This window comes from Schizophyllum commune, assembly GCF_000143185.2.
Source record: "Schizophyllum commune H4-8 unplaced genomic scaffold SCHCOscaffold_2, whole genome shotgun sequence".
Taxonomy (NCBI): Eukaryota; Fungi; Basidiomycota; class Agaricomycetes; order Agaricales; family Schizophyllaceae; genus Schizophyllum; species Schizophyllum commune.
In genome coordinates, this window is record NW_026089539.1 from 1,462,522 (window position 1) to 1,485,474 (window position 22,953).

Here is a 22,953-nt window from a genome sequence, read left to right on the forward strand (position 1 = left end):
GCAGAAGTCCGACTCCTCGACCGAGGACGCAGCTCGTGGTACTCTATTTCCCCGCCTTTAGCGCGAAAACTCCGTCCTCCAGCAACGAGAAGCGCTTGAATGCTGGGTTGGCTCCAACGCGAGCGATGCGCATCTTCAATGGCGAGACAAGGGCCTCACGACAGCCGTAAATACTCCGATTTTCGTCCATGTATACTTCACGGCCGCAGGGTATAAAAGCCTGGGCGATGGGAAGGACAGGCCATCCCGATCTCGCCATGAAGTGCACTCTTCTCATTGCTAGCGTCGCGACGGCGATTACGGTCGCGAAGGCCATCCCGTTCTTGGGAGGCGTCAGTGAGTTGCCACAATTGGTGCATTGGGATGCCACTCACCCCGCAATACAGACACTGCCGGATATGACTTCTCGTACGCGGAAGATACCTCGAAGTAGTCCTGTATCTGACTTGGGTGCAGGGTCTACACCGATGGGTCGTTTGAGGGCCCGGGTACCGACCCTCCATCGTGGCAGTACCAGCACTTCGCCGACGAGGGCGTCAACATCTTTCGCATCCGTACGTCTATGGACTCGAGTTCACTGCCTCAGTTGCTAACGCTCTACAGCCTTCGCATGGCAGCTCATGACCCCGACCGTCGGCAGCTCTATCGACGAGGGTTTCTTTCAGCGGTATGACGCTACCGTGCAGTCCGCCTTGAGTGCGTCGACTTCGCCGTATGTGATCCTCGACCTTGTAAGATTCTCCTCCTTGTATCATCCTTGCCTACCAAATATGTTTCTCAGCACAACTACGCCCGCTTCAACAACGCCATCGTCGGTCAAGGCGGCCCTGCCAACGAGGACCTCGCCAGCCTCTGGTCCCAGATCGCGCAGCGCTACGCTGACAATGAGAAAATCATTGTACGTAGCCTTCCTATACCTACCTCATCACCCCCAAACTCACTTATTCACCCAGTTCGGCATCATGAACGAGCCGCACGACCTCAACTCCGTCCCAGACTGGGTCGACACAGTGCAGGTCGTCGTCAACGCAATCCGTGAGGCAGGCGCAACGTCGCAGTACATCCTCATCCCAGGCTCGTCTTGGTCCAGCGCCGCCGCCCTGCCTACGGAGGCCGGCCCTCTCCTGGTCGATGTCGAGGACCCGGCAAGCGAGGACAAGAGCCTTCTCATCTTCGATGGTCAGTAACGCTAACCTTATCAACAACGCTAACGCGATTGTCGGTGTCAGTCGATCTTCTGTCTCACCTTTCTCCCCCAGTCCACAAGTACCTCGACTCCGACAACAGCGGTACCCACGACGACTGCGTCACCAACAACATCGACACCTTCCAGGCGCTCGTCGACTTCTTGAAGCAGAACGGCAACCGCCAGGCGCTTCTGTCCGAGTCGGGCGGCGGGAACACGGATAGTTGCAAACAGCTGTGAGTAGCGGCCTTCTGTCCCGCTGCGTAAAACCACATTGCTCATGACTCTTCGCAGCTTCAAGGAGCAGCTCGCGTTCATCAAGGAGAACTCGGACACGCTCGTCGGCTTCACGGCCTGGTCTGCGGGTGCCTTCGACTCGACGTACATCTTGACACTGACACCGAACGACGATGGTACCGACCAGCCTCTGTGGACTGAGGCAGTGGTCCCGAACCTTCCGGATGCTTGAGAGGCCTTGTCTCTATATCTTGAAGGGTACAGGAAGCTTTGAAAATGGGTGTACGGCAGGATATACCACTGTACGGATTACAGCGCTTGGAGATGGGATAGCAATGCAAAATCGAGTGTACTTCCACAACTACTTGGCCCGCTTGCCAGACTTGGATTTAGTACTGGTACGCTCCGCTGAGTCGTACCAGGCCAGATGGTCCGCCGTCAATTCTGGCATCTGGTCCGGTGTTCGTGATTTGCTGGGTCTGACTGCGTAGTCCGCCATGTTGACGGAGTACGATATAGCGTCCTTGCCCTTCGTGAGGTTCTTCCCAGTCTGGTTGGGCTTTTGCGTGCGAACGAACCCCGTCAGGATGGGTATACGGCCGAGAAGCACTTGATAACGTCGTCGTAGCCAGTATGAGGGTTGCTTCGCCGGGGTCGCAGTCGTCCCGGCTTCGTCTTCGACCTTCCGCTTGCCCGCCATCCGTTCGATATGCGCGAACAGCCCGAGACCCTGGAAGCCAAAGCCCCGTATGCCCGCCCTGTCCAGCACATCCTGCGCTGTCCCCTTCTCCTGCAACGGCCTCTCCGCGACCACTTCCAGCGGCGCATTCACCTTCTTCCATTCCTCCGCGAAGAACTTCTTTCGCAGATTCACCTCCCGGCGTTTGCTCAGGGGTCCGTAAATGCGGGACTCCTCGGACTTGGGGTCCTCCCTGCCACCAAGAACTTTCGGGCGCTGGATGTCTTCGGGAAGCAGGGGGCGGGTGGTGTGGGAGATGCCGCTGGTGAGGAGGGCTTTGAGTTCGCGAGAGTAAACCGGGGGGCGGGAGCGCTCGACGCCGGGGATGAGAGGAGGTGGTGGTGGGGCGGAAGGGTCTGTGAGAAGGGGCTGGCATTGTTAATAGGGGTGCACATGGAAAGGAGAGCGGGCATACCTCCATGAGCTCGTACTTGAGCTTGCCCATCCTGCCGTAGGCTATGCTCAGAAGCTTGTCGTACGCCACGACATTCCTTTGGTTTGCGGCATGCAATCTCTTAGCTTCCTGCGTGATGACTCTTCAACAGGTGGAATTGGACCACTTGGAATGTGCGCGCACCTTCCCCAGACGCTTCAGTCTGCGTGAGCGTAACTCATCGTTGCCCTTCGTGTGCAGGATAGTATGGCAATCATCCCTCAACTTCAGCAGAAAGAATTCCCTACAGAGAGTTGGCTACACCAACATACAAGTGACACGACTTACCTCAGATAGCTATCTGGGAAGCGGCGTATTTCGCGATGGCATGTCCTGTAGAGGGACGCGACGGACATGAACAACGTGGGAGAGCCCACGTGGCATGAATTAGCGCCCGTCGATCGAAGATTGGCTGATTGCACCGTTACTCATCCTCCCCCATCGTCGACCAACATGGTGAGCAGGCCGCCAGCGAGGGGGAATGCCTTATTGACGACATTTGGCAGGCTCCGACGAAAGGTCCTGATCGCAACCCGAGTGGTCTCGGACGCGCCATCATCAACAAGAAGGCTAAAGATGCTAAACGCATGCAGGAGACTGGCCTGGTAATTGGCGTCCCCCCTTTCATGATACATTACTGACACTTTGTAGTACACGACGGACCTGGACTCGACCTCGAAGCTGAAGTCTATCACCCAAGAGAAGGATCTTGACGCTTTCCTGAACACCGCCGAACTCGCTGGTACCGAGTTCACCGCAGGTGCGCACTCCCCTCATGTCCCCCCATGCCCATTTGACCTCTTCACGTAGAGAAGCGCAATGTCAAGATTATCCAGCAAGCGTCTACCTCCCAAAATCCCTACCTACTGAGCGAGCAAGAAGAGAAGGAAGCGGTCCAAAGACAAGATGCTAACCGCAAGCGTCTGCGAGTCCCCCGCCGCCCACCCTGGAAAAAGTTCATGACTACCGCTCAACTGGATAGGCAGGAGAAGACTGCATTTCTGGAATGGAGGCGAGGCGTTGCTGAGTACGTTACCCTCGAGCGACACCGGGTACTTTTGCTGATTCCCACAGTTTGCAAGATCGGGACCAGTTTCTCCTTACCCCCTTTGAGCGGAATATCGAAGTTTGGAGGCAACTCTGGCGTGTAATCGAGCGCTCGCACCTGGTGGTGCAGATCGTCGACGCGCGCAACCCACTGCGCTTCCGCTGTGAGGATCTCGAGGATTACGTGCGCGATGTCGAGGGGAGTGAAGGGGAAGCGGGTTCTGGGCCTGGCAAACGGAAAAGCTTGCTGCTCATCAACAAGTCCGATCTCTTGACTGCGACTCAGCGGAGGGAGTGGGCGGACTACTTTGACAAGCAGGGCATCCAGTATGCGTTCTTCTCGGCTGCCAATGCGACGGCGCTGCAGGAGGCACGTGCGGCTGCGGCTGCTGCAGCGGAGGAGGCTGCGCGGAAGGAGGAGGGCAGAGAGGACGAGGATGAGGAGATGCTGTCGGATGATGAGGGCTTCGAGTCGGCGTCGGAGTCGTCAGAATCCGATGACGAGCATTACTTCTCCGCAGAGGAAGACACGGCCGATGGTCAGGATCCTAGGGCGCGCGTGCTGTCTGTGCTCGAGTTGGAGGACCTATTCATGAAATGTGCGCCTCCCCTATCAGGTATGCAGTTCATTTGCCCCCTCTTGAGCGTCACCAACTGACACAACGCAGACTTCAAAGACCTCGCAGGCAACACCCCCACTCGTCTGACCGTCGGTCTCGTCGGTTATCCCAACGTCGGCAAGTCCAGCACCATCAACTCCTTGCTTGGCGAAAAGAAGGTCAGCGTGTCGGCGACACCGGGAAAGACGAAGCACTTCCAGACGATCAACCTTTCTGAGAACATCATGCTCTGCGATTGTCCGGGTCTCGTCTTCCCGCAGTTCGCGACAACCAAGGCTGACCTTGTCTGCGACGGTGTGCTGCCCATTGACCAGCTGCGCGAGCATACTGGCCCGATGACGCTGGTGGTGAAGCGCGTTCCGAAGGAGGTTCTGGAGGCGGTGTACGGTTTGCAACTGGATGTTCTCGATAATCAGAACGGAGGCGACGGGAATCTCACTGCGGAGACGCTGCTGAAGGCCTACGCTAGTACGTGTCCTCTCTTTCTTACTTGCCCGTCTCTGTGCTTACGCACCCTCCAGTCGCTCGTGGCTTCATGCGTTCTGGTCAAGGCAACCCGGACGAGGCGCGCGCCGCCCGCTATATCCTCAAGGACTACGTGACCGCCAAGCTCTTGTACTGCCACCCGCCGCCAGGTGTCTCCGAGGCCGCCTACAACGAGCAGTCCAAGCTCCTCGCCCTCCGCCGCTCCGCGGGCAAGAAGCGCGCCCCCACCACCCGCGTTGGCAAAAACGCGGACACCTTCGTGGCCATGAACAACCCCGCGACCCCCGGCGCGCCCGTTGGCCCTCAGAATTTGGACGACGACTTCTTTAACCAGCAGGCCATGGCGGCGCGGCCCTCAGTGGCCGGCAAGGGCACGACTGGCTTCTCGCGCAACCGGGTGTACCCACACCAGAACATGGTCGCGGACGATGGCACGCCCTTGACTGGCCGTCGCGCGCGTATTGCGTCTGTGTTGGCGGCGAATGGGGGCGACCTGCCGACGGGCAAGAAGCAGCACAAGAAGCCGAGGAGGCAAAAGCAGCGGAGTGGGAAGGGGTATGACTAGATTTGTGGCAAGTCCATCGTGAAGGCCCTGTATGTGTGTACACTAGGTAGTCTATCGTGCTGTTGTACTGTATGTAGATCACTGCGTCCTCGGACATTCTGAACCTGTCTAGCGAAGACCTCAAACGAGCCGCAATGAGGATAAAGATGGAAATTCAGCATTACAAAGTTCCAAGAAGTGGCGAAGGATAGGGTACGGTGGAATAGATACAACAAGATAAGAAGGTAGATGCAAGTGTGTGTCGTAGTGATGCAGAACTACAGTTCAATGGCGCCGGCCTGCGCTGCCTTCGCAAGCTCAGCCTTCTTCTGCTTCTTTAGGATCGAGCGTAAGCTGTTGACTACGGCGGCCTTGCCCGCTACCGCATCTAGTCGCTGTATCTCCTGTGAGACCCTTTCGTACATCGTCAGCCATTATGTGCTGGGTATACGACGAAACGACTAACCTCTTCGGACCTTGCGCGACCACAGGGCACTTGCCGTAGGTGTGCGCGCCGATAGGTTCGCAGAGGCCGCACAGCTCATCGTCTACAGACACCTTGACCTTCTTTGCGGGCGGTGCAGGTGCATTCGGCGATTGCGGTCGCTTCGACGGTCCGGCAACAGCGTTGGCCTCCGACTTTCGCGGTCGCCCTCTGCCCTTCTTGGCCGTGCTGTCAGGCAATGGCGCGGAAGGCGAAGACGCGTGCTTGGACGGTAGGGGAGGCGGCTTGCGTGGAGGTACATAGTGGAGTGGTTGACCTGAAAGGCTGTCAGAGACATTACATTTAGTACGCAAAATTTCACTCACCGACGAGCTTGTGGCCGAGGTTCATCTTGTGTATACGTTCTTCCAATAGGCTGATAGCGTATAGCTGGCGATTTTGTCAGCTTGAACACACCACGAGGTCCGCTGTTCTTACTCTGTCCACTAACGGCTCATCGGTATCGAGGTCCTTGCTCATCAGCATCTCCCGGAGTTCGAACATATTCTCGGGGCTTTGCTCGAGGGCGCATTCTCCGACGCCGTGGACCTGGTTGCAGAGGCCGCACGTATCTGGGTCGTCTATATGGGCGGGTGGTGGTGCAGAGCTCGTGCTGGGTAGTCCGTCTTCGACATGCTTGCGTTTGCGTTTCTTGGGTTTGGGCACTTGCAGCTTATCTGGATCTACTGGACCTGGCGTGCTGACAGCGCTGGCGCCCGTCTCTGTGTCGGTCACAATAGCGTCGTCGTCAAGGTCAGACCCATAACTAGACGAAGCGTCGGTGGCCTTCCCCTTGCCCTTCGCCTTCGTCGGCGTATCCTCGACGTAGTACGTTGGCTTGGCCATGGCGGCTGCTCTGCGCTGTCCACGTCCGCCACGTTCGATCTCGGCTTCTCGCATCTTTTCGCGCTCCGCATTGATCTTTTCGAGAGCCTGCGCCCATGAGTCGTCCTGCTCGGCGTCGTTGACTTCGACCATGTCTTCCTTGTCGGCAGCCCAGATCTTGGCGAACGCGAAGGTCATCCCACCGCCCTTCGGCGCAACTTCCTCCTCTCCCTCTCGTTCCGTACGCTCAATGAGCTTGTCTAAATCATGGTCCGAGTCTGTCAGGAAGTTGGTAAGCGGGGCGTAGACGGCCAGACCACAGTCAATGCCTACAGCTGACGTTGCGGGCCTCAGCCTGCTCGGCGGATTCCTCAAATAGCGCCTGAGCACCATAGGTTAGGATGGACTGGACGTTCTCCGAAGCCTCATCATCGTCATTGATCTTCTGCACGATCAAGTGGTCGAGGACGAGTTTCTTCTTGCCGACTTGGATAATACGTTCTGCAAGGCCAATGGAATCAGATATCATCCTTGAATGGTCGAGCATTTACGTACCTTCGGCGGAATCCTTCACCATGAGCTTGAAGACCAGACAAGTCTTTTGCTGACCGAATCGGTGTGCTCGAGCAATCGCCTTGTACGGGGTTAGCGGTAGATACGAACGAGCGATAGACTACCAACCTGGAGATCCTGGTGAGGGTTGAAGTCTGGGTCGTAAATGATGACGGTGTCTGCGCTCTGTTCGTTCAATCAGCCCGGCTATCGCTTGTGCAAAAAGGCCATACTCACATAGAGGTTGATGCCGACGCCCTAAATGCGAGTGAGATGCGCACACATGCAATCTGACTACTACTCACTCCAGCGCGAGTCGTCAACATGAAGATGAACGTCTCGGAGTCTGGGCGATTAAACTCGTCCATCGCTTTCTGCCTGTCGAGGCCTTTGGTATTACCATCCTGCACGAAACGTCAGGAACACAAGCAATGGAAACAGATCATCACACGTACTAGTCGCAGGAAGTTGTATCCCTCGCCAGCCAAGAAGTCCTCGATGATGTTGAGGTTGATAACGAACTGCGCAACTCTGGTCGGGTCACAGCGACTATAGGAGAACAAGACGCCTTACCTGACTGAAAATCAAAACGCGGTGGCCGCGCGCTTTGAGCTTCGGCAGGAGCGACTTCAGCAACCGCAGCTTTGCGCTAGCATCAATGAGCTTGTGATGCGCTTCTTGCGGCGGTAATCCCTTGGGCTCGATTTCCCCGTCGTACAAGTATGGGTGCTGGAGACACCTGATTCGAGTGAGTAACGGTGCTTTGCGGGGAGGAAAGATGCGCTGACTTGCGGAGCTGCATGAGCATATTCTTGACGTTCCTACTGCCATGCTGCTTCATGTTGCCTGCGCCATTGCGCAGCTCATTGAGGATATCGACGTTCTTACCTGAGTAGAACTGGTCAGGGCGCAGCCATTTCAGAACTCGTGTACACTTACTGAGGATCGAGCGATACAACTCCTTTTGGATCGGCGTCATCGATACGGGTACAATGACTTCGTTCTATGACACAAAGTCAGAAGCCGTCGTTGATGCACGCGAGGACGCATACCTTTGGTGGCAAAGTAAGAACTTCACTCTTGATACGTCGCAAGAAATAAGGTCGCAAACGGTCGTGGAGTTGCTTGACCAGGTCCTCCGTCAATTCCTCGTATTCGGTCTCCAGCGCTTCGAGATCGCTCCAGTTGTCGGGATCGAGGAAGTTCATGAGGTTGAAGAGCTCGCGGATGTTGTTGTTCAATGGGGTGCCGGTCATGATGACTCGATGCTTGGCCTTGAGCTCATTCAGCTTCGTGAACAAGAGACTCTTGTCGTTCTTGACTGCAAAAAGTGAGCAGATGTCGGACGGACGCAGATAATCACTCACGGCGCTGCCCTTCGTCGATGATTAGAACCTGCAGGATATTTGTTATACACACATTCGAAATGGCGATTGAGGAATCAAGACCGACCTCCCAGCGAGGCTGTTTCTTGAAGACACCACCGAAGTCAGTCTTGTGCGTGACTGCCTCGTACGAGGTAACCAACACATGGAACTTGGCCTCTGTACAACCAGGCGGAGCCTTCGGATGTGTAAGCTCGTACCGCTGGATAATCTGCCTCGCTTTGGCTTCTCCGTAATACGGTACTACACGTAGATTGGGAGCCCAACGCTCGAACTCCCGCACCCAGTTGGTGAGCGTTGAGTTGGGTACAACAACCAGCACCGGGAAGGCGTCCCACTTGTCGACAATGTTGCCGACGAAGCTACTGACTTGCACCGTTTTGCCCTGACATATCTAAGCATGTATAGCAGCACAAAAGAAGCATGCTCACCAGGCCCATCTCGTCGGCAAGGATACATGGCTGATGATTCCACCAGTTGTCGCACAGCCAGTTGAAGCCGTCGACCTTACACGACTATTCAGTACGAGTAATGCAAGAACGGTCATTGGAAACACACCTGGAAAGGCATCAACTTGAGAGCGGGGTCTTGACCAATCTTCAGATCCGTGGGCTGCTTCAAACGATGTTTCGTGAAGCCATCCTTCTTCCGGTCCTCTACGTGCTGCGGCATCTTCTTTGGAACCTTCACCGTTCGGGCGAGAAGGTTGCGTTCCAGAGCCCGCCTGAAGTCGTCATATCCGGAGTCTTCCCTTTGTGGAGGCGCGTCCCATGTGGCTAGAGGATTTGAGTACTTGACACAACAAGCGCAAAAGCCTAAAACGCACCTTCATCGTAGCCCAGGTCCTGCCACTTGATGAAGGCCCACACCACGTCGTCAATGTCATCGACAGTAAACTTGCGCTTGTTCCGGGCCTCCCACTCCTCCAGAGTTTCGGTCACCGACTCGGGTGGCTCCTCGCCGTCTTCGAAGGCCTTCTCACGGATCTCCTTGACTTCTTCATCATCTTCCTCTTCCTCGTCGCTCTCGATACGTTGTACACGTTTCTTCTTGCCCTTACGAGCGGCTTTACCCTTGCCCTTCCCCTTCGCCGGCTTGTGCGGGTTCCACAAGATGAAGTCGAGCACGCGGTCCACCGTCTTCCACCCTTTAGGTATGCGGGATTCAGCATCCACGATGCCTTGATTGGTTGGCAGAGTGAGGCTAGCATCAGGCCCCGGTGTCTCTTCAACGTCCGACATATGTTCGCTGGCTTCTTCCATCGCCCTCTTCCGCGCCGTTGCCTCATCCAACAAGTCGACCTTCGTCCCCACAGCGAGAAAGTTCTTCAACTTGGCCGGCGATGTCGACAGTAGCCACATATGCGGGACCCACTCCGTACGCCGATAACTGCGACCTTCCCACTTGACGAGGTACTCCCGAGGTAGGTTATCCTTGTAGTTGACCGGTTCGGATGGCTGGATAGCGTTCGAGGGATAAGGCCGCCACGCAATGATCTTGTCGAGAGTCTTGCCGATGAACGAGTGACAGTCATCGCAAAGCCAGTGGGTGTCGACTTGGTAGTAGTAGGCGGTCTCGGCAGGAGAGGAATCGATCTCCGGCGGCGGCAAATGTTCGTAGTGACCAGCGCGCTTGCAGGTGAGGCAGCGGAATAACAACTCTTCTGCGGGGCCTTCCGTTGCGTTCTTGGTCCCGTCTGCCATCTCGACGTCATCTGAGGGGTCGGCCATCTTGACGTCCTCGGTTTTGCCTTGCTCCGTGGGGAGAGTACCGCCGGGAAGAATGGCCATTTCGTTACAGTTCATGCATATCCCGCCCTTCATGCAGCTACCTACAGGGGCGTCAGTGCAAGTCAGGCGAGATGTACTTCACTGACCGCATATGAAGTCGGTGGTCTCGTCAATCTGTAAGCCCTTGCGCTTGGTGGGTCCGTCCTTGGGATCGGCGTCAGGGTTGTCCTGTATCCATTGCGCGGTGTCGCGTTCCTTCGCAGCCTTGAGGATCTCGTCGCGTTGTGCTGATGCTAAGCATCCGAAATGGGCAGATACAGCACATTTGAGGCTGCATGTGCGCGTCAGCGACGAGCGAGGGCAAGCGTGATTGCAGGACCCACCAGCGAACCCATCCACCCTTCTTCATTTCCCGCTCGACCTCATCGTCTGAGTCTTCAAACTCGTCTTCACTCTTCTTCTTCCTCCTTCCACCCTTGCGCTTCTTCTTGCTTAGGCGTTCCACCTCTTCGTGCGCGGGCTGCAGATGACACTTCTCGCACAATCGCCGGTGCTGACGCAACTGGAACGTCTCCTCATCCGACAACGGGTCGAGGTCAATGTCCGCAATTGGGCGAATGAACCCGTATGCAGGCCGTGCCGCCTTCGCGCGCTTCACCCTCGGCTTTACCGCCTTGCCACGCTTCGACGTCGTCACGTACTCGTCGCTGTCCTCTGCGTCTGAGTCTGCGTAGTCGGTGTCGAGGTTGAGTTTGATGGCCTTCTTCGAGCGCGTCGAGCGACGCGTCTGCACTGCACCCTCCCCTTCCCCATCCGAGTCCGAGTCGATCGTGTATATCTTCTGAGAGCGCGTCTTGCGTGGGCTGAACGGTAGCTCGCGTGGCTTGTCTGCGCCACCGTTGCGCGTACTGCGGCGCGTCGCACGCTCGGGGGTACCGTCCTCGCCATATTCTTCATCGTCCGCCGCGTCGTCTTCGTCATCCGACTCCTCCGGTTCGTCCTGGGCTTCCGAGAACGCAGCTTCGGTGTCCCCGGCGTCAGACTTAGCAGAGGGAGTGGCGCGTAGATGGATAGAGAGGCGCAAGCGCGACTTCGGGTGCACCATAGTGGTGGAGGTCGGGTCGAACCAATCGAGCTCGCCGTTGGCTTTCTTGCGCTCTACGCGCTAATTAGCCACAGACACCGAGTAAACACGCTCGCCACACGCACCAAAGTCATCTATAAGGTGCTGGTGCTTCTCCTTGAATAGCCTGCATTCCCACTGGACGCGTCGAACGCGAGTAAGCGCCCGCTCGCAACATGCAGCTGACCACATACCCTGCGTATCATCCCACCCTCTCTTCTCCCATAGTAGTACTCGACGCCGTTGTCCTTCACATATCCCACGACCTCATCAATCTTGTCAAGGGCCTCCATAGCTTGCTGGTCGCGCGCCGCGCTCTCGGCCATAGACGAGAAGAGGGCTCTTCTGGCCTTGCTCAGTGTAGGTACGACGACCTCCGGGGGTGAGGGGAGCTTGTGGCGGGTCTCTAGTATCGTGTTATCTGGTAACGAAGGAGAGGGCTGGACTGGGGGAGAGCGTGTTGATGGTCGGCTCATCTGAGATTGCCTTCCCCTCAAAGGCGCGTCGCGATGTTCAAATTGGAAAAATATCTCGGGAATTTCGACCAATCCTCGCTCAGAGCACGTGGTGAACATAGCGCTTGCGCGCTTTGCTACATAAATGGCTACCATCTACTGTACTACAGGAAAGAGCTCATGAAGACTGTGCAACGTGCTCTTGCAGAGTAGCTAGCCAGTCGTGGCATGTAGCAGCCAGCTCACTGCTATGATCTGGAGGGGAAATCAGCGTAGCACACAGGTGCGAATGCAGAAGACCTACGGATACAGAATTCATGGGGGATGCCATGCACACCGTGGACCACTCGCACAGAACCCGGGTCTGGGTCGAAAGATTGTAGGATGAGTTCACGGTTGTGGCCAACCCAGTCGTCTTTCTCTGCAAAGAACATCCATATACGGTGCCGATGCTCCTCAAGCAGGGCCACGTCAAGTTCGCGGATTTCATCCATCTCCTCGCCTGCCATGTTAAGCATCGCATAGACCACATCAGGGGAGCTCATGATCCCCTGGAGGACAGCCAGTGCGTCGGGAGGGTATCCCCTCTGTATAAGGCGAAGGACACCGGTTGGAAGCCATCGAGCGAGGTGGGCGAGAGAGGACACTATGCGAGGAAGGGGAGGTTTGAAAAGCCACTACAGGAAGAATAGCACGCGTCGGAAACGGTGATTGAACAGTCATCGGCAGGCAGTGAGCATTGAGTGGACACATTGAATAAACGAAGGCGTCCTCACAGATCTAGCGCGACCACTGGGAGTACTTGCGATATTACAAAGGGCGGGAAAGAGCAAGAAGAGGCCGTCAACTGATGTTGGACGTTGCTTCAAGACCTTCCGGCGCCGGTCAAGAATTTGCTCGTGCTGAGCGAGCATGTTCCCGCACCTGAAACGAGATGTAACTACCGGCACTGTGTCCAATCATGACTATCCGTGCAAAGTGGGGTTTGAGGATGTCGACAGCGTCCGTAGCACTTTGTATCTGGAACGACAAGCCAGAACGAGAGGCCGACGTCGGCGAAGTGAAGCCTGGGCTGTGACCGATGTGCGCGTGAGCGAGAACAGCCCATCGTGGATTCTTCTCCCGAAGCTCGGCCAAGAATTTTATGTAGAAGTCAACGACACCAGGGTTACCTACGAGATTGAGTGGGTCATTCAAGGGGAGACGACCCGCCTAACCTGGGACAAAGAGCAGTACGCCTTCCGGAGGTTGCGCAGAGTCAGCCGGCCACCATAGCCCATACACGTCTTCCAGGGGTTCTTCATGCTTGAAGAAGACGCGATGGTACCCGTCCTTCTCGTCGATGGGCTTGAGGAACGACGGGAGGGCCATGATGGCGGGAAGGAGGATCGTCCGGGCCGCAGAGCCGCGTTGCTCGCAACTTCACACCGTCGGCCATGTCGCGAACACCGTATTCGCGGCGCGCGCGCTCGCCTTCGTCGTACTCCAATGCAGGCTCCGATGTCCAAATACCATTGCCGAACCAATACAACACCCGACCACTCCAGATAAACCGACCCACAACACCGACCAGCAATGCGTACGGCGGCGTCTCCACATCGCCCAGATCCCAGGCATCCGCGGGACCCTCCCGACCCCAGCGCTCGGAGCTCAGAAACCGCGCAGCGCGCGTCTCAGAGTACAGCGACACGTCGCAGGCCTACGCCGCTGGTTCGTTTCGGGAGAGCGTAGCCAGCAATGGAACATCGAGCTACACCGGAAGACCGAGCCCTGTCCCACCCATCAACCCTCGGTCTCCACAACGTACACGTACAACGGACAGTTCGCAGGATGGGGAAACGACATCGCCCGTCGCGCTTAGCACTGTGATGTCTGCCTTTGCCTCGGCGGGAACTCGGAGACGCGCCATGACGAACGGTAGCGACGATTACGAGTACGAGAGGCAACGAAGAGAAGAACAAGAAGCGGAACGCGCGCGACAACAGAGAATACGAGATCGGGCACCTGGACGACGCGTTAATGGACGAGCGAGGCCAGGTGATATAGATGGTGCGCGCCTAATCACTATTCTGACAGCGGACTGATCCACAGCCAGCTGTTTTGGACCAGGTTAAGGAGGAGTGGGAGTTTGTGACCGATCCAGACGTGAGCTCCCTACTATCTTCAATATGGCGTAGCTACTGACATACGTCGCAGTTCAACAACGTTGATCTCGCGCTCGAGCTACTAGACGAATCTTCAGTCGGCAAGGATATTCGAGCCTTTCGTAGGACGAAGGATCTGTTGTCCAAGGCACTGAAGGGATCAGTGGATAGTGCGTCTTCAATTCTCTATCAGAAACATATATTCAATCGAACTTTTCTAGAGCACTATCAGGCGTTTGCCGCCGCTCTCCCCCATCATGCCTCCCTCATTTCCCACCTTACCGCCACACAAACACAAATTACCGACACACGCTCTGCCCTCACTGACGTGAAGGATTCCCTCGGCAGCAAGCGCGCGGACCTCGTACAGTTGTGGGGTCGAGGGCAGATGCTCGAGGAAATGATGAAGCTGCTGGACCAGATGTGTGTATTCAATCTTTGTTCGTATGGCTTGCTCATGTTCAGTGACTCTTAGAGAGCACCTGAAGTCTGTCCCCGATCTATTGGAGACCCTCATGTCGGAGAAGCGCCTCCTGCAGGCGTCCGTTCTACTTGTTCGCAGTCTGAAGATCATCAACAAGCAGGAGATGCTTGAAATAGGCGCTGTTGCGGACTTGCGCAGCTATCTGAGCAGTCAGGAGATAGCACTGAGGGATATTCTGGCCGATGAGCTACAAAGTCATCTGTACCTCAAGTCGTTCTGGTGCGACAGCCGCTGGGCATCCTACGTTCCAGGCCAGCAGACTTGTAAGGGTTCCTTCACAATGCGCTCACTTGCGTGTCACTGACAGTTCCTCAGTCCCGAAGGTGGAATACGACGAAAACCTCCCGTCTACCATCGAGGAGGACGGTAGTCCTACGACACCCACAACCCGCACAAGTCGCAAGACGCGCTTGCACCGCTTCCTCCAGCAGCTCGCTATCAAGCCGAACGATCCGCCAGACGACCCCAACGACCTCAGCTCCGTTGGACTAACCTCCGACGGCCTGTCGCACGGTCGCAGTATCTCTGCTATCACCCAACTCACTCCCTCGACCTCCACACCAGACAGCAACCCCGAAGCGGACTCCTTCGCGTACATGGAGACCCTCCTTGAATCCCTCGCTGTGCTGGGCAAGCTGGGTAGCGCGCTTGATGCTGTCGGGCAGCGTGTGCAGGGCGAGGTGTTCTCGCTCATCGAGTCTACTCTCGACGAGGTGTCCGACCGGGCAGAGTACGGCAAGCGTGGCGAGGTGCTCAGTGCCGGGCCCGCACGCGCGGATGCGGTCTACACATTCGCTGCACCAGCGGCGGTGGGTGGACCAGGAGGCGCACCTGGTGTTGTACTGAAGGGCGGCCTGGTCAACGCGGCACACTTGAGGCTAGCAGCACTTGAGTCGGCTGCGAAGCAAGTCGACCACGATACGCTACGGGACTTCTTCTGGACGTTGTACTCGAAGTTGGATGCAGTCAGCCAGGGGATGCGGGTGGTGTATGAGGTGGCGAACCGGATCGGATCAGTGAGTGGAAGAGGGGTTGAGTTGTACTCGTAACTGATTGTCTGTCAGCGGCGAGACTTCAAGGACTCGTCGGGTGCGAAGCCCGGTACACTCTTCCCTTTGAATGAGGCTTGGAGCTCGATACAAGCCGAAGTGGGCAGGCATGATTTTGGCAACGACTCGCGCTAATAATCATCGATGCAGATTCGCACTCTGCTCCATGATTATCTTACCGACGAAGAGCAAGGCGCGGCCTCCGGACGCAACCCAATATCCTCGATCAACGAGATGCTGCGTGACAGCAAGTTCAACACGCGGGATAAGAGCAAGGTGGATTGCATCGCGCTGACTCGATATGATGTGCTAACCGCTTGCCATAGTCGATCTTCAGGTTCGCCGACATCGACTCCAAGCTCACCAATAAGATCCTCAAGTCGCACGAGGACGAGCTCACGCGCGTGCTCAAGGACACCGTACCAGGTCTCGTACAGGGCTCCGAGTCCACCGTGCACGCTGCTCTATCCATCGTCGGCGCCGATGATCGTGTGCTCGGCGCAGGTGCAAGTCAGCACCATCGCTTGCTCATCCATCCGGATGCCTTCCATGTCAGCGTACTGTTCCAGCCTACGTTGGCGTACCTCGAACGGGTGCAGGACAATCTTCCTGCAGGCAAGGAGTTGGCGCGCACCCTGAGCACAGTGCTTGATGACTTCGTGCTCAAGGTGTACTTGCCACAGCTTGAGGAGAAGGTCGCAGAGCTGTTTGCGCATGCTGTCAATGGTAAATCGCTGCCTTCAGCTATCTCCACGCATTACTGACACGATGTAGGACCCGACGCGCTCCAACCCGACCCCGCATCCGCACGCCTATGCTCAGAGCCTCTCATCAAGTCGGCGACGCAGCTCATGGCGCTTATCAACTCGCTATGCGTGATGCTGCAGACCACACCCTTCCACCGCGAAAACTATTCACGCTTGATCCTGGGCGTCATCATACAGTTCTACCAGCGCTGTAGCGATTGGTTCCAGAGTCTCGTGTCTACGCCGGGTGCGGAAGGCGAAGCCCCGCGGGTCGCGTTAGCGGCACAATGGGCGCAGCGGAATGAGATGAGCACCTGCTTGACGGAGTTGCAGTCGACGGCGGTATGTGCAACTCGCGCTGAACGTAATTGACGGCTGACGCATGTTGTATAGGACAACCTCGCTACTAAACAGCAGCAGCTCTGTCGCCAGCAGGTCAACGTTGAGCTCGAGTGGTGCGACAAGGAGATTACGGCGAAGGACCTCATTTCGTCGACGAGGACGGTTGCGTCGCTTGCGAGCCTGTACAGGAGTGTGGTACGTACACCTGTTCCGTCTCGTACTTCGAATGTCTCGCCAACACGTATTGTAGTCCTGGTTCGCCGCCCAGCTTGGCTCTTGGAACACGACATCCGACGACGACGACACCCAATCGCCAACTACGATGACCCTCGAGCCTCCACTGTCCGCGATGTCGATTTCCCTACCGACGCTTCCGCCACCGGCCGAGGGACTGCATTTGCCTTTGTCGAAGGAAATGAATATGCGGTTCCATGCCTTGCTCAAGACGTATGAGCAGTTGTCGGAGCTCATCTTGCACACCATACGCGTGGATATTCACTGCCGGACTATCTACCACTTGGAGTCGGCGTTGCGCTCTGTAAGTCTATTCTGCGTCGTATGAACAGTCTACTGACGAGAGCAGGGCAACTACCATATCGAACATGAAGCAAGTGAACCAGACCCGCACGTCAATGAGCTCAACATCGAGATGGGCGAGATCGACGATTTCGCGTCTACGGCATTGCCCAAGCACGAACGACAGTACGTTTATCATGTTGGCCATCTAGATGCGAGGCTGATACCTGTGGGCTGCCAGGTTCATCTTCGTTGGCCTCGGACATCTCATGGAACATGTTATCATCTCGAAGGCTGCCCTCATTCGACAACCTACAGCGTTCGGTATCAAGAAGATGCTCCGCAACATGTTCGCCCTTCGGCAGGGAATCAAAACCATTGCGAACGATCCATACAACACCGAGTTCGAGCGCGCGAAGAAGTACTTTGCGTTGTACTTCATGTCGCCGCAGGTGCGTTGGCCCGTAATCCGGTGGATGGTCCACGACTCATGGCTCTCCCCTCGCAGGACATGCTCGAGAGCATCCGGTCAAAGCCGGTCTTCACCTTCGACGAGTACGAGACGATGCTCAAGTTCCAATGCGGCTTGGATTCGACGAAGGGAAAGACCGACCGCAACTACAGCATGTTCGTGATCGAGCTGCACGGTCTAGAGCTGGAGAGGTCGTCGTGATGTACGTACTACTTGCTTTCGGGACTTGGACATTGTATGATACCCCTCGCAATGCTGGCTGTACATGCTCTATCCTCGGCTTTCGCTATCAGTTTTCGACTCGATGTTTTTCCCTCAGGCGCTCGAGCGGTAGGTGCTGGTAGGTGACGTTGTTCGAGACCATTTGTAGGCCCCCGCCACGCGCCGTGGGGCCCCGTTGCCGTCCTGGGCGTTCTTCGACTGTGGTCAGTGTGGTTGCTATGGGCAGTTGATCGAGTTCAATTCAATCACAGCGGATCGGGAGCGCGGAGGCAGAAGTGACAGTCCAGTCCAGATGTGAGCTCCAGAAGCACAGTTAGGTCTCTTCGCTCCTGCACTCATCCTCTTCACCATCCTTCCCCGCGTTCCCCCCTCCATCTCTCGTTCCCGCTCCCCTTGCTCCCTCCCACCCTCGCTCAGTATGCTTGCCGCTCCCGCCGCTGCCGTTTGCCATGACATGAAGCCTAGCAGGTGAGTTAGACCTTGTTCGGCCGGGGGGAAGGATTCTGATAGCGTGAATCATAGGGCTGGAAACCCGCTTCCTGTTATCTCCCAGCAGCCGCGCGGTCTGCGCACCATGACCCTCGTCCCCCCTACGAAGGCTGAAAGCGCTCAGGAGCAAGCGCAAGCAGCCCGCCTGCGCGGTGGCGTGAGTCCCGTGTGCTACGATGAGCCCGTTCCGACTTGCTGACTTGTGTCTAGCGCCGCGGCTGCTTTTTGGGCAATATCATGTGTGTCTAAGTCTCGATGCACTCAAAGATGAGCGCCTACCGGCCAGAGATGTGACCCTCCATCCATCCTGTGCCCCTCAAATTCCCCCTCCGATATACGCACCGACCGCGAACACGCCATTCCTTCCAAAATCCTCCCCCCACCGGGACCGACACTCCTTCCCATGACGCTCCCTACATGGCGCCCGCACGGTGCAGCTAGCTGCGTCGTGCCGAAGCTACGCCGCCTCAGAGCGGCGCGCGCTCCGCCGTGTACGAGCAGCCATACCTCTGTACCAACATCTACGACGGCCTCTCATGCACGTCCGTCTTCTGCCTCGTTCTGTCTCTTCGCATTCTGCAGATCTCGCTCTGTGTGGGGAGCGCGAACTGCCGCATACGAAGTCGCGTTTGGCTTTGTTTACCAAAGGCCTCGCGCCCCCAAGGGAGTGAGGCAGTACCTTTCCTCCCGCTATGCCTCGAACTGTACCATGCTCAGAGCAAATTCTTAGTCCCATGATATATCTGCACAGTTGGATCGGGCAGATTCTTTTTATTCCAGCTGGAAGGTCATTATTACACCATACGAGATCACTGGTAAAGGCTTCATATATTACTGAGGCAGACTTAAAGAAATCGTTCCGGACCATTCACTGCAAAGGTTACGGGACGCGTGAATCCGATGACGGCTACTTGCCTGATGTGCTGAGTCCCCACGAAAGGTACATTCTTCAAAATTCAGCGTAAAATGGCATTATCTGTCACGCATTGCCCATTTCGACGCGTTACGTCACGCGTCATCGCGTCACTGCGCCGAGGCAATAATCGAGGTTACCGTTGCTCCTGCGCGTCCACCCCTACCATAGGTATCGGAGATAGAGTACGACATCACCAACACATTCTACACGCAACCCTGCAGCTGTGATACCCCTCCAAATCAGTCAACAGCCCCACCAAGCATTGGACGTGCCCTGCGTGCCGTTGTGAAGCCACCATGCCGCGTACCTATCATACTGCACAGCCGAAGGGGAAAAGGGTGACCGACAAATCCCTGTCCAACTTGCGACGAGGCTCAGCCCCACGCCTGCCGCCTCCACCTTCGCACGGCAAGGAGAATGCCAACCCTACGAAACAGATCAGCCAACTCAAAACGTCGTTGAAGCGAACGTCTGACCGACTCGTGAAGGTCACGCAGCAGCTCAAAGGGAAGAACCGACAGTTGAAGACCGAGAAGCAAGGTCGCCGACGCACGGAAGCCGGGAAGCGCACGCTAGCGCTGCAGATTCAACGACTACGTGATGTTGAGATCCCCTCCCTCCAGGTCCAACTCGCCACGAAAGCCATGGACGCTTCCTTCTGGAAGGAGGCATACGAGAGCTCCGAAAGAGGCCGCAGAGGTGACCGCGGGCACATTCGGGACCTCCGTAGCGCTGTTCAGAAAGCAGTGGCGAGGACGTTGAAGACCGAGAAGCGGGCAGACCGTCTTGATGCGGGAATGGCGCGCGCTATTGTCGCAGCTGAGAAACGCGTCGAGAAAGCGATCCAGACGCGCGGCGAGAATGCTCTCTTCAACAAGGGGCTGTTCACGCGCGCAGCGAGGAGCTTGACGCGCTTGATTACGCAGAGCGGCTGCGCGGAGAAGCATGTTGGGAAGGTCTTGCAGGCGATGGGGGGCGCGTATGGCTTCAAGCTGAAGCGGCGTATGGCGCAGTCGACCGTGCGGTGCATCATAACGGAGGGCCTCATTGCGTCTGAGATGCAGAGCGGCTACGAGCACGCACGCGCCGAACGTGAGCTCTACCATGGATCTATCGCAACTGTTAGCTTATTCAGACATCCCAGACCTCACCTTTAGCTCGGACAGTACCTCCCACCTCAAAGTCAACTACGACTCGCGCTTCACGGCCATCCGTGTCCCTGATTACACGTCAGCAGAGGGCATAGACGACCAGTATGCGCAAAACCCGATTCACCGATTGCGCTCCCTCGGTCTTACCCACTCGACCTCCCATCACTCCGAAGTCCAGGTCGTGGGTACACAGCAGAAGATCATGGCTATTGCCGAGACGTTCACAGAAAGTCCTCTTGCAGGGAACTCGGGGCAGTCGTTCGACTCGGATCAGTTTGCCACCAAGATGGTTGCCTGCAACGGAGATCACGCCTCAGACGTGCGAAAGGCGGAGCGGATGTACTTCGACTGGAAGATCCGTGTCAACTCTTTCAAGCTCGGGGAGAAGGCGAGGCTCGAGATGCCTGTCCCAGAGCTCGCGAATCTCTTCCTCGAAGCGAAGCTGAAGCGCATCGCGGACCTCGGTGGCCTCATCGCCTGGCAAACAATGTCAGAAGGGGACCAGGACGAGCTCGACATCGAGATCATGGATGCACTTACCACAGTCCTCGGTGGGAAGGCGTACGAGGCGCTCCCTGTTGCGGAGAAGGACGAGATGGACCGCTTCTTGTGGGCGGGATGTGTCATGCACAAGGACCTCAATACTGTCAAGGGTGGCGCGAAGGGGATGGAGGCGTACTGGGCTTCGCATAACCTGGCGGGCCCTGTCCTGCTGCCCAACAAGGACAACGCAGCAGTTCTTGCTTCGGGCGAGACACCACACCCGACAGCTGCGCAGACGCGTGCTACCGAGGCTTCAACCCGTGGCGGGGTGAAGGCGACGCAGCTGGGTGGATTGATCTGTCGGAACAAAGACGATAAGAAGGGTCAGCAGGACATCTTCAGGTGGTTCTTCCGACGCACGGTGGGACACGAAGTTGCTTACCCAGACACGAGCAACACCCGCTATCAAAGTCATTGTAGTGCCGCTGCCGTGCTCCTCGCCTATCTCGACGTCTTCAAGCAATTCCTGGTGTTTGTCCGCGATCGCAAGGAGAAGCCGGGCTGGACGAACATCGAATTCAATTTCTGGAATGCCTTGCACGACGACAGCACCCTCTGTGAGCTCGTCGCACTCACCGTGTATGGCCAAGCTATCAGCCACCCCTACATGCGGGAAGTACGAGGTCCCGGCACCGAGCACGTCAATATGCTTGACCTCGGCGACCTACACCATCGCATCCCGACGCATATGCGCGACCTCATCCAGCAGCCCGCGCTCATCTTCGGAACTGAGGCGACCCACAAGACGGGCTCCCTCGACAGCAAGCCTTGGTTCTTTCCCGAGGCAATGGTTGCTGTCAGGGTGCTGGCAGCGCGCCTCGAGCACGCAGAGAAGGTGACTGCCGCGTTCCTGCAGGCCGCGGTGGTCACATTCGAGCGCTTCGCCGCCGAGTTTGCTGATGGCGGCAAGATAGCGAGCCTGACGGTGGAGGATCGTCAGAAATTGTGGATTCCAGCCACGAACGACGTGAACGAGGGAGCCCTCGGGACGTACCGCCAGGAGATGCGCCGCAAGCCGCGCATGACACTGCTTCAGTTCAACGCGCGCTTCATCTTCCACCGCAACAATACGCAGGAATTCATGGACCGTATGCTCACCGAGGAGGATGAGAAGTATATCCGCAAGAAAGCGCGCCAGCGTCTGGCAATGGGGCTCGAGAGGCAGCGTCAAGAGGAGCAGATGGAGGTGGATGAGAAAAGAGCGGAAGAAACGCGGCGGAAGGAGATGGAGCAGGAACGGGCGCGGGCAGAGAAGCTCGCGCGGGTGATGTCCATCACCATTGTTCTTGACCCGGGTCTCGTCAAGGAGAAGAAGTTCACACTCCCCATGATAGACGAGCAGCTCGATGCCCATCGCCTCTTTGATCTCGAAGTCCCAATCAAGGCGCATACGGGGACGAAGAAAGCCCAGAGGCTGGAGGTTCTGCTCGGGGCGATTCGGCGGTACAAGTCGCGCGCGCTCACTTCCCAGGGTGCGCGTGTGCCTGTTGTGCGGCAGAAGACCCGGGCAAAGGCGGCAGGTGATTGTGATGGTGCGACGCAGGAGACAGCCCCCTCTGAGGATGCAGTGGGTACCGGCGATGGGTCAGACGGAGATATTATCTATGAATCTGATGAGGGTGACTATTAAAGTCGGATTTTACCCCGCTTTCTACACTTCTCATGACTCTATTTGTACTGAAATTACTTCGTTATGACCCTCTGCTATGATATTGCGCTATGCGAGCCTTATGTGTACCCTATAGTAGCCTGCCCGTATATCCCGGTCTTCGAGAAGCACCGTGACAAGCACTATTAGGTATATCTTATTCTCAGATGGACCTGATGCTACAATACTTTACAGTCTGTATCCTTTCATCAATCGAAACCCATCTGTATATTTTCCTAGCCATGCGAGAGGATGTGGTCGTGTATACAGACGAGAACAATGTTGCTTCGGCCTTTTGGTGGCTGTGCCCTTAGTAAGCGGCCGATCACCTATGCGTGATTCGCTCTCCCCACTCTGTGTATTACCACCGTCGCACTTGTGACTC

General features: G+C 56.6%; 9 protein-coding genes across 9 annotated transcripts; 5 read left to right on the forward strand and 4 right to left on the reverse strand.

Moving 5' to 3' along the window:
- Positions 1-257: 257 nt before the first annotated feature.
- Positions 258-1,655, forward strand: SCHCODRAFT_02486071 (glycoside hydrolase family 5 protein; the record flags this gene model as incomplete). Its single annotated transcript, XM_003038742.1, has 8 exons — positions 258-336; positions 387-408; positions 457-554; positions 604-731; positions 782-898; positions 954-1,179; positions 1,260-1,422; positions 1,481-1,655. The coding sequence occupies 8 exons, from the start codon at positions 258-260 to the stop codon at positions 1,653-1,655; spliced, it is 1,008 nt and encodes a 335-aa protein (XP_003038788.1).
- Positions 1,656-1,784: 129 nt separating this feature from the next.
- On the reverse strand, positions 1,785-2,951 carry SCHCODRAFT_01139207 (uncharacterized protein; the record flags this gene model as incomplete). Its single annotated transcript, XM_003037409.1, has 4 exons — positions 1,785-2,531; positions 2,578-2,685; positions 2,740-2,839; positions 2,884-2,951. The coding sequence occupies 4 exons, from the start codon at positions 2,949-2,951 to the stop codon at positions 1,785-1,787; spliced, it is 1,023 nt and encodes a 340-aa protein (XP_003037455.1).
- Positions 2,952-2,999: 48 nt separating this feature from the next.
- SCHCODRAFT_02610532 (P-loop containing nucleoside triphosphate hydrolase protein) lies at positions 3,000-5,705 on the forward strand. The gene is made up of 7 exons (XM_003038741.2): positions 3,000-3,051; positions 3,102-3,200; positions 3,247-3,355; positions 3,406-3,622; positions 3,670-4,259; positions 4,311-4,730; positions 4,784-5,705. The coding sequence occupies exons 1-7, from the start codon at positions 3,049-3,051 to the stop codon at positions 5,311-5,313; spliced, it is 1,968 nt and encodes a 655-aa protein (XP_003038787.1). The 5' UTR covers positions 3,000-3,048; the 3' UTR covers positions 5,314-5,705.
- SCHCODRAFT_02489133 (uncharacterized protein) lies at positions 5,611-7,521 on the reverse strand (the record flags this gene model as incomplete). Its single annotated transcript, XM_050342905.1, has 8 exons — positions 5,611-6,053; positions 6,103-6,166; positions 6,215-6,879; positions 6,935-7,102; positions 7,157-7,235; positions 7,283-7,339; positions 7,391-7,411; positions 7,459-7,521. 8 exons carry the CDS (start codon positions 7,519-7,521, stop codon positions 5,611-5,613), a joined length of 1,560 nt encoding a protein of 519 aa, XP_050202175.1.
- A 287-nt stretch (positions 7,522-7,808) lies between these two features.
- Positions 7,809-10,677, reverse strand: SCHCODRAFT_02486219 (uncharacterized protein; the record flags this gene model as incomplete). Its single annotated transcript, XM_003037408.2, has 9 exons — positions 7,809-8,156; positions 8,206-8,474; positions 8,521-8,548; positions 8,606-8,923; positions 8,970-9,044; positions 9,097-9,314; positions 9,365-10,365; positions 10,411-10,599; positions 10,652-10,677. 9 exons carry the CDS (start codon positions 10,675-10,677, stop codon positions 7,809-7,811), a joined length of 2,472 nt encoding a protein of 823 aa, XP_003037454.2.
- Positions 10,678-11,921: 1,244 nt separating this feature from the next.
- On the reverse strand, positions 11,922-13,229 carry SCHCODRAFT_02610535 (alpha/beta-hydrolase). Its single transcript, XM_050344427.1, has 5 exons — positions 13,064-13,229; positions 12,771-13,018; positions 12,623-12,718; positions 12,151-12,523; positions 11,922-12,101 (listed from the first exon to the last, which is right to left on the reverse strand). The coding sequence occupies exons 1-5, from the start codon at positions 13,215-13,217 to the stop codon at positions 12,025-12,027; spliced, it is 948 nt and encodes a 315-aa protein (XP_050202176.1). The 5' UTR covers positions 13,218-13,229; the 3' UTR covers positions 11,922-12,024.
- Positions 13,230-13,282: 53 nt separating this feature from the next.
- On the forward strand, positions 13,283-17,800 carry SCHCODRAFT_02487917 (uncharacterized protein; the record flags this gene model as incomplete). Its single annotated transcript, XM_050342886.1, has 15 exons — positions 13,283-13,895; positions 13,942-13,991; positions 14,043-14,160; positions 14,212-14,413; positions 14,466-14,737; positions 14,790-15,490; positions 15,539-15,622; positions 15,674-15,799; positions 15,850-16,249; positions 16,298-16,611; positions 16,663-16,806; positions 16,862-17,149; positions 17,195-17,313; positions 17,369-17,579; positions 17,636-17,800. 15 exons carry the CDS (start codon positions 13,283-13,285, stop codon positions 17,798-17,800), a joined length of 3,807 nt encoding a protein of 1,268 aa, XP_050202177.1.
- A 439-nt stretch (positions 17,801-18,239) lies between these two features.
- SCHCODRAFT_02696527 (uncharacterized protein) lies at positions 18,240-18,559 on the forward strand (the record flags this gene model as incomplete). Its single annotated transcript, XM_003038739.2, has 3 exons — positions 18,240-18,289; positions 18,344-18,467; positions 18,521-18,559. The coding sequence occupies 3 exons, from the start codon at positions 18,240-18,242 to the stop codon at positions 18,557-18,559; spliced, it is 213 nt and encodes a 70-aa protein (XP_003038785.1).
- An 815-nt stretch (positions 18,560-19,374) lies between these two features.
- Positions 19,375-22,569, forward strand: SCHCODRAFT_02684172 (uncharacterized protein). Its single transcript, XM_003038738.2, has 3 exons — positions 19,375-20,318; positions 20,362-22,392; positions 22,419-22,569. Exons 1-3 carry the CDS (start codon positions 19,523-19,525, stop codon positions 22,442-22,444), a joined length of 2,853 nt encoding a protein of 950 aa, XP_003038784.1. The 5' UTR covers positions 19,375-19,522; the 3' UTR covers positions 22,445-22,569.
- Positions 22,570-22,953: the final 384 nt, after the last annotated feature.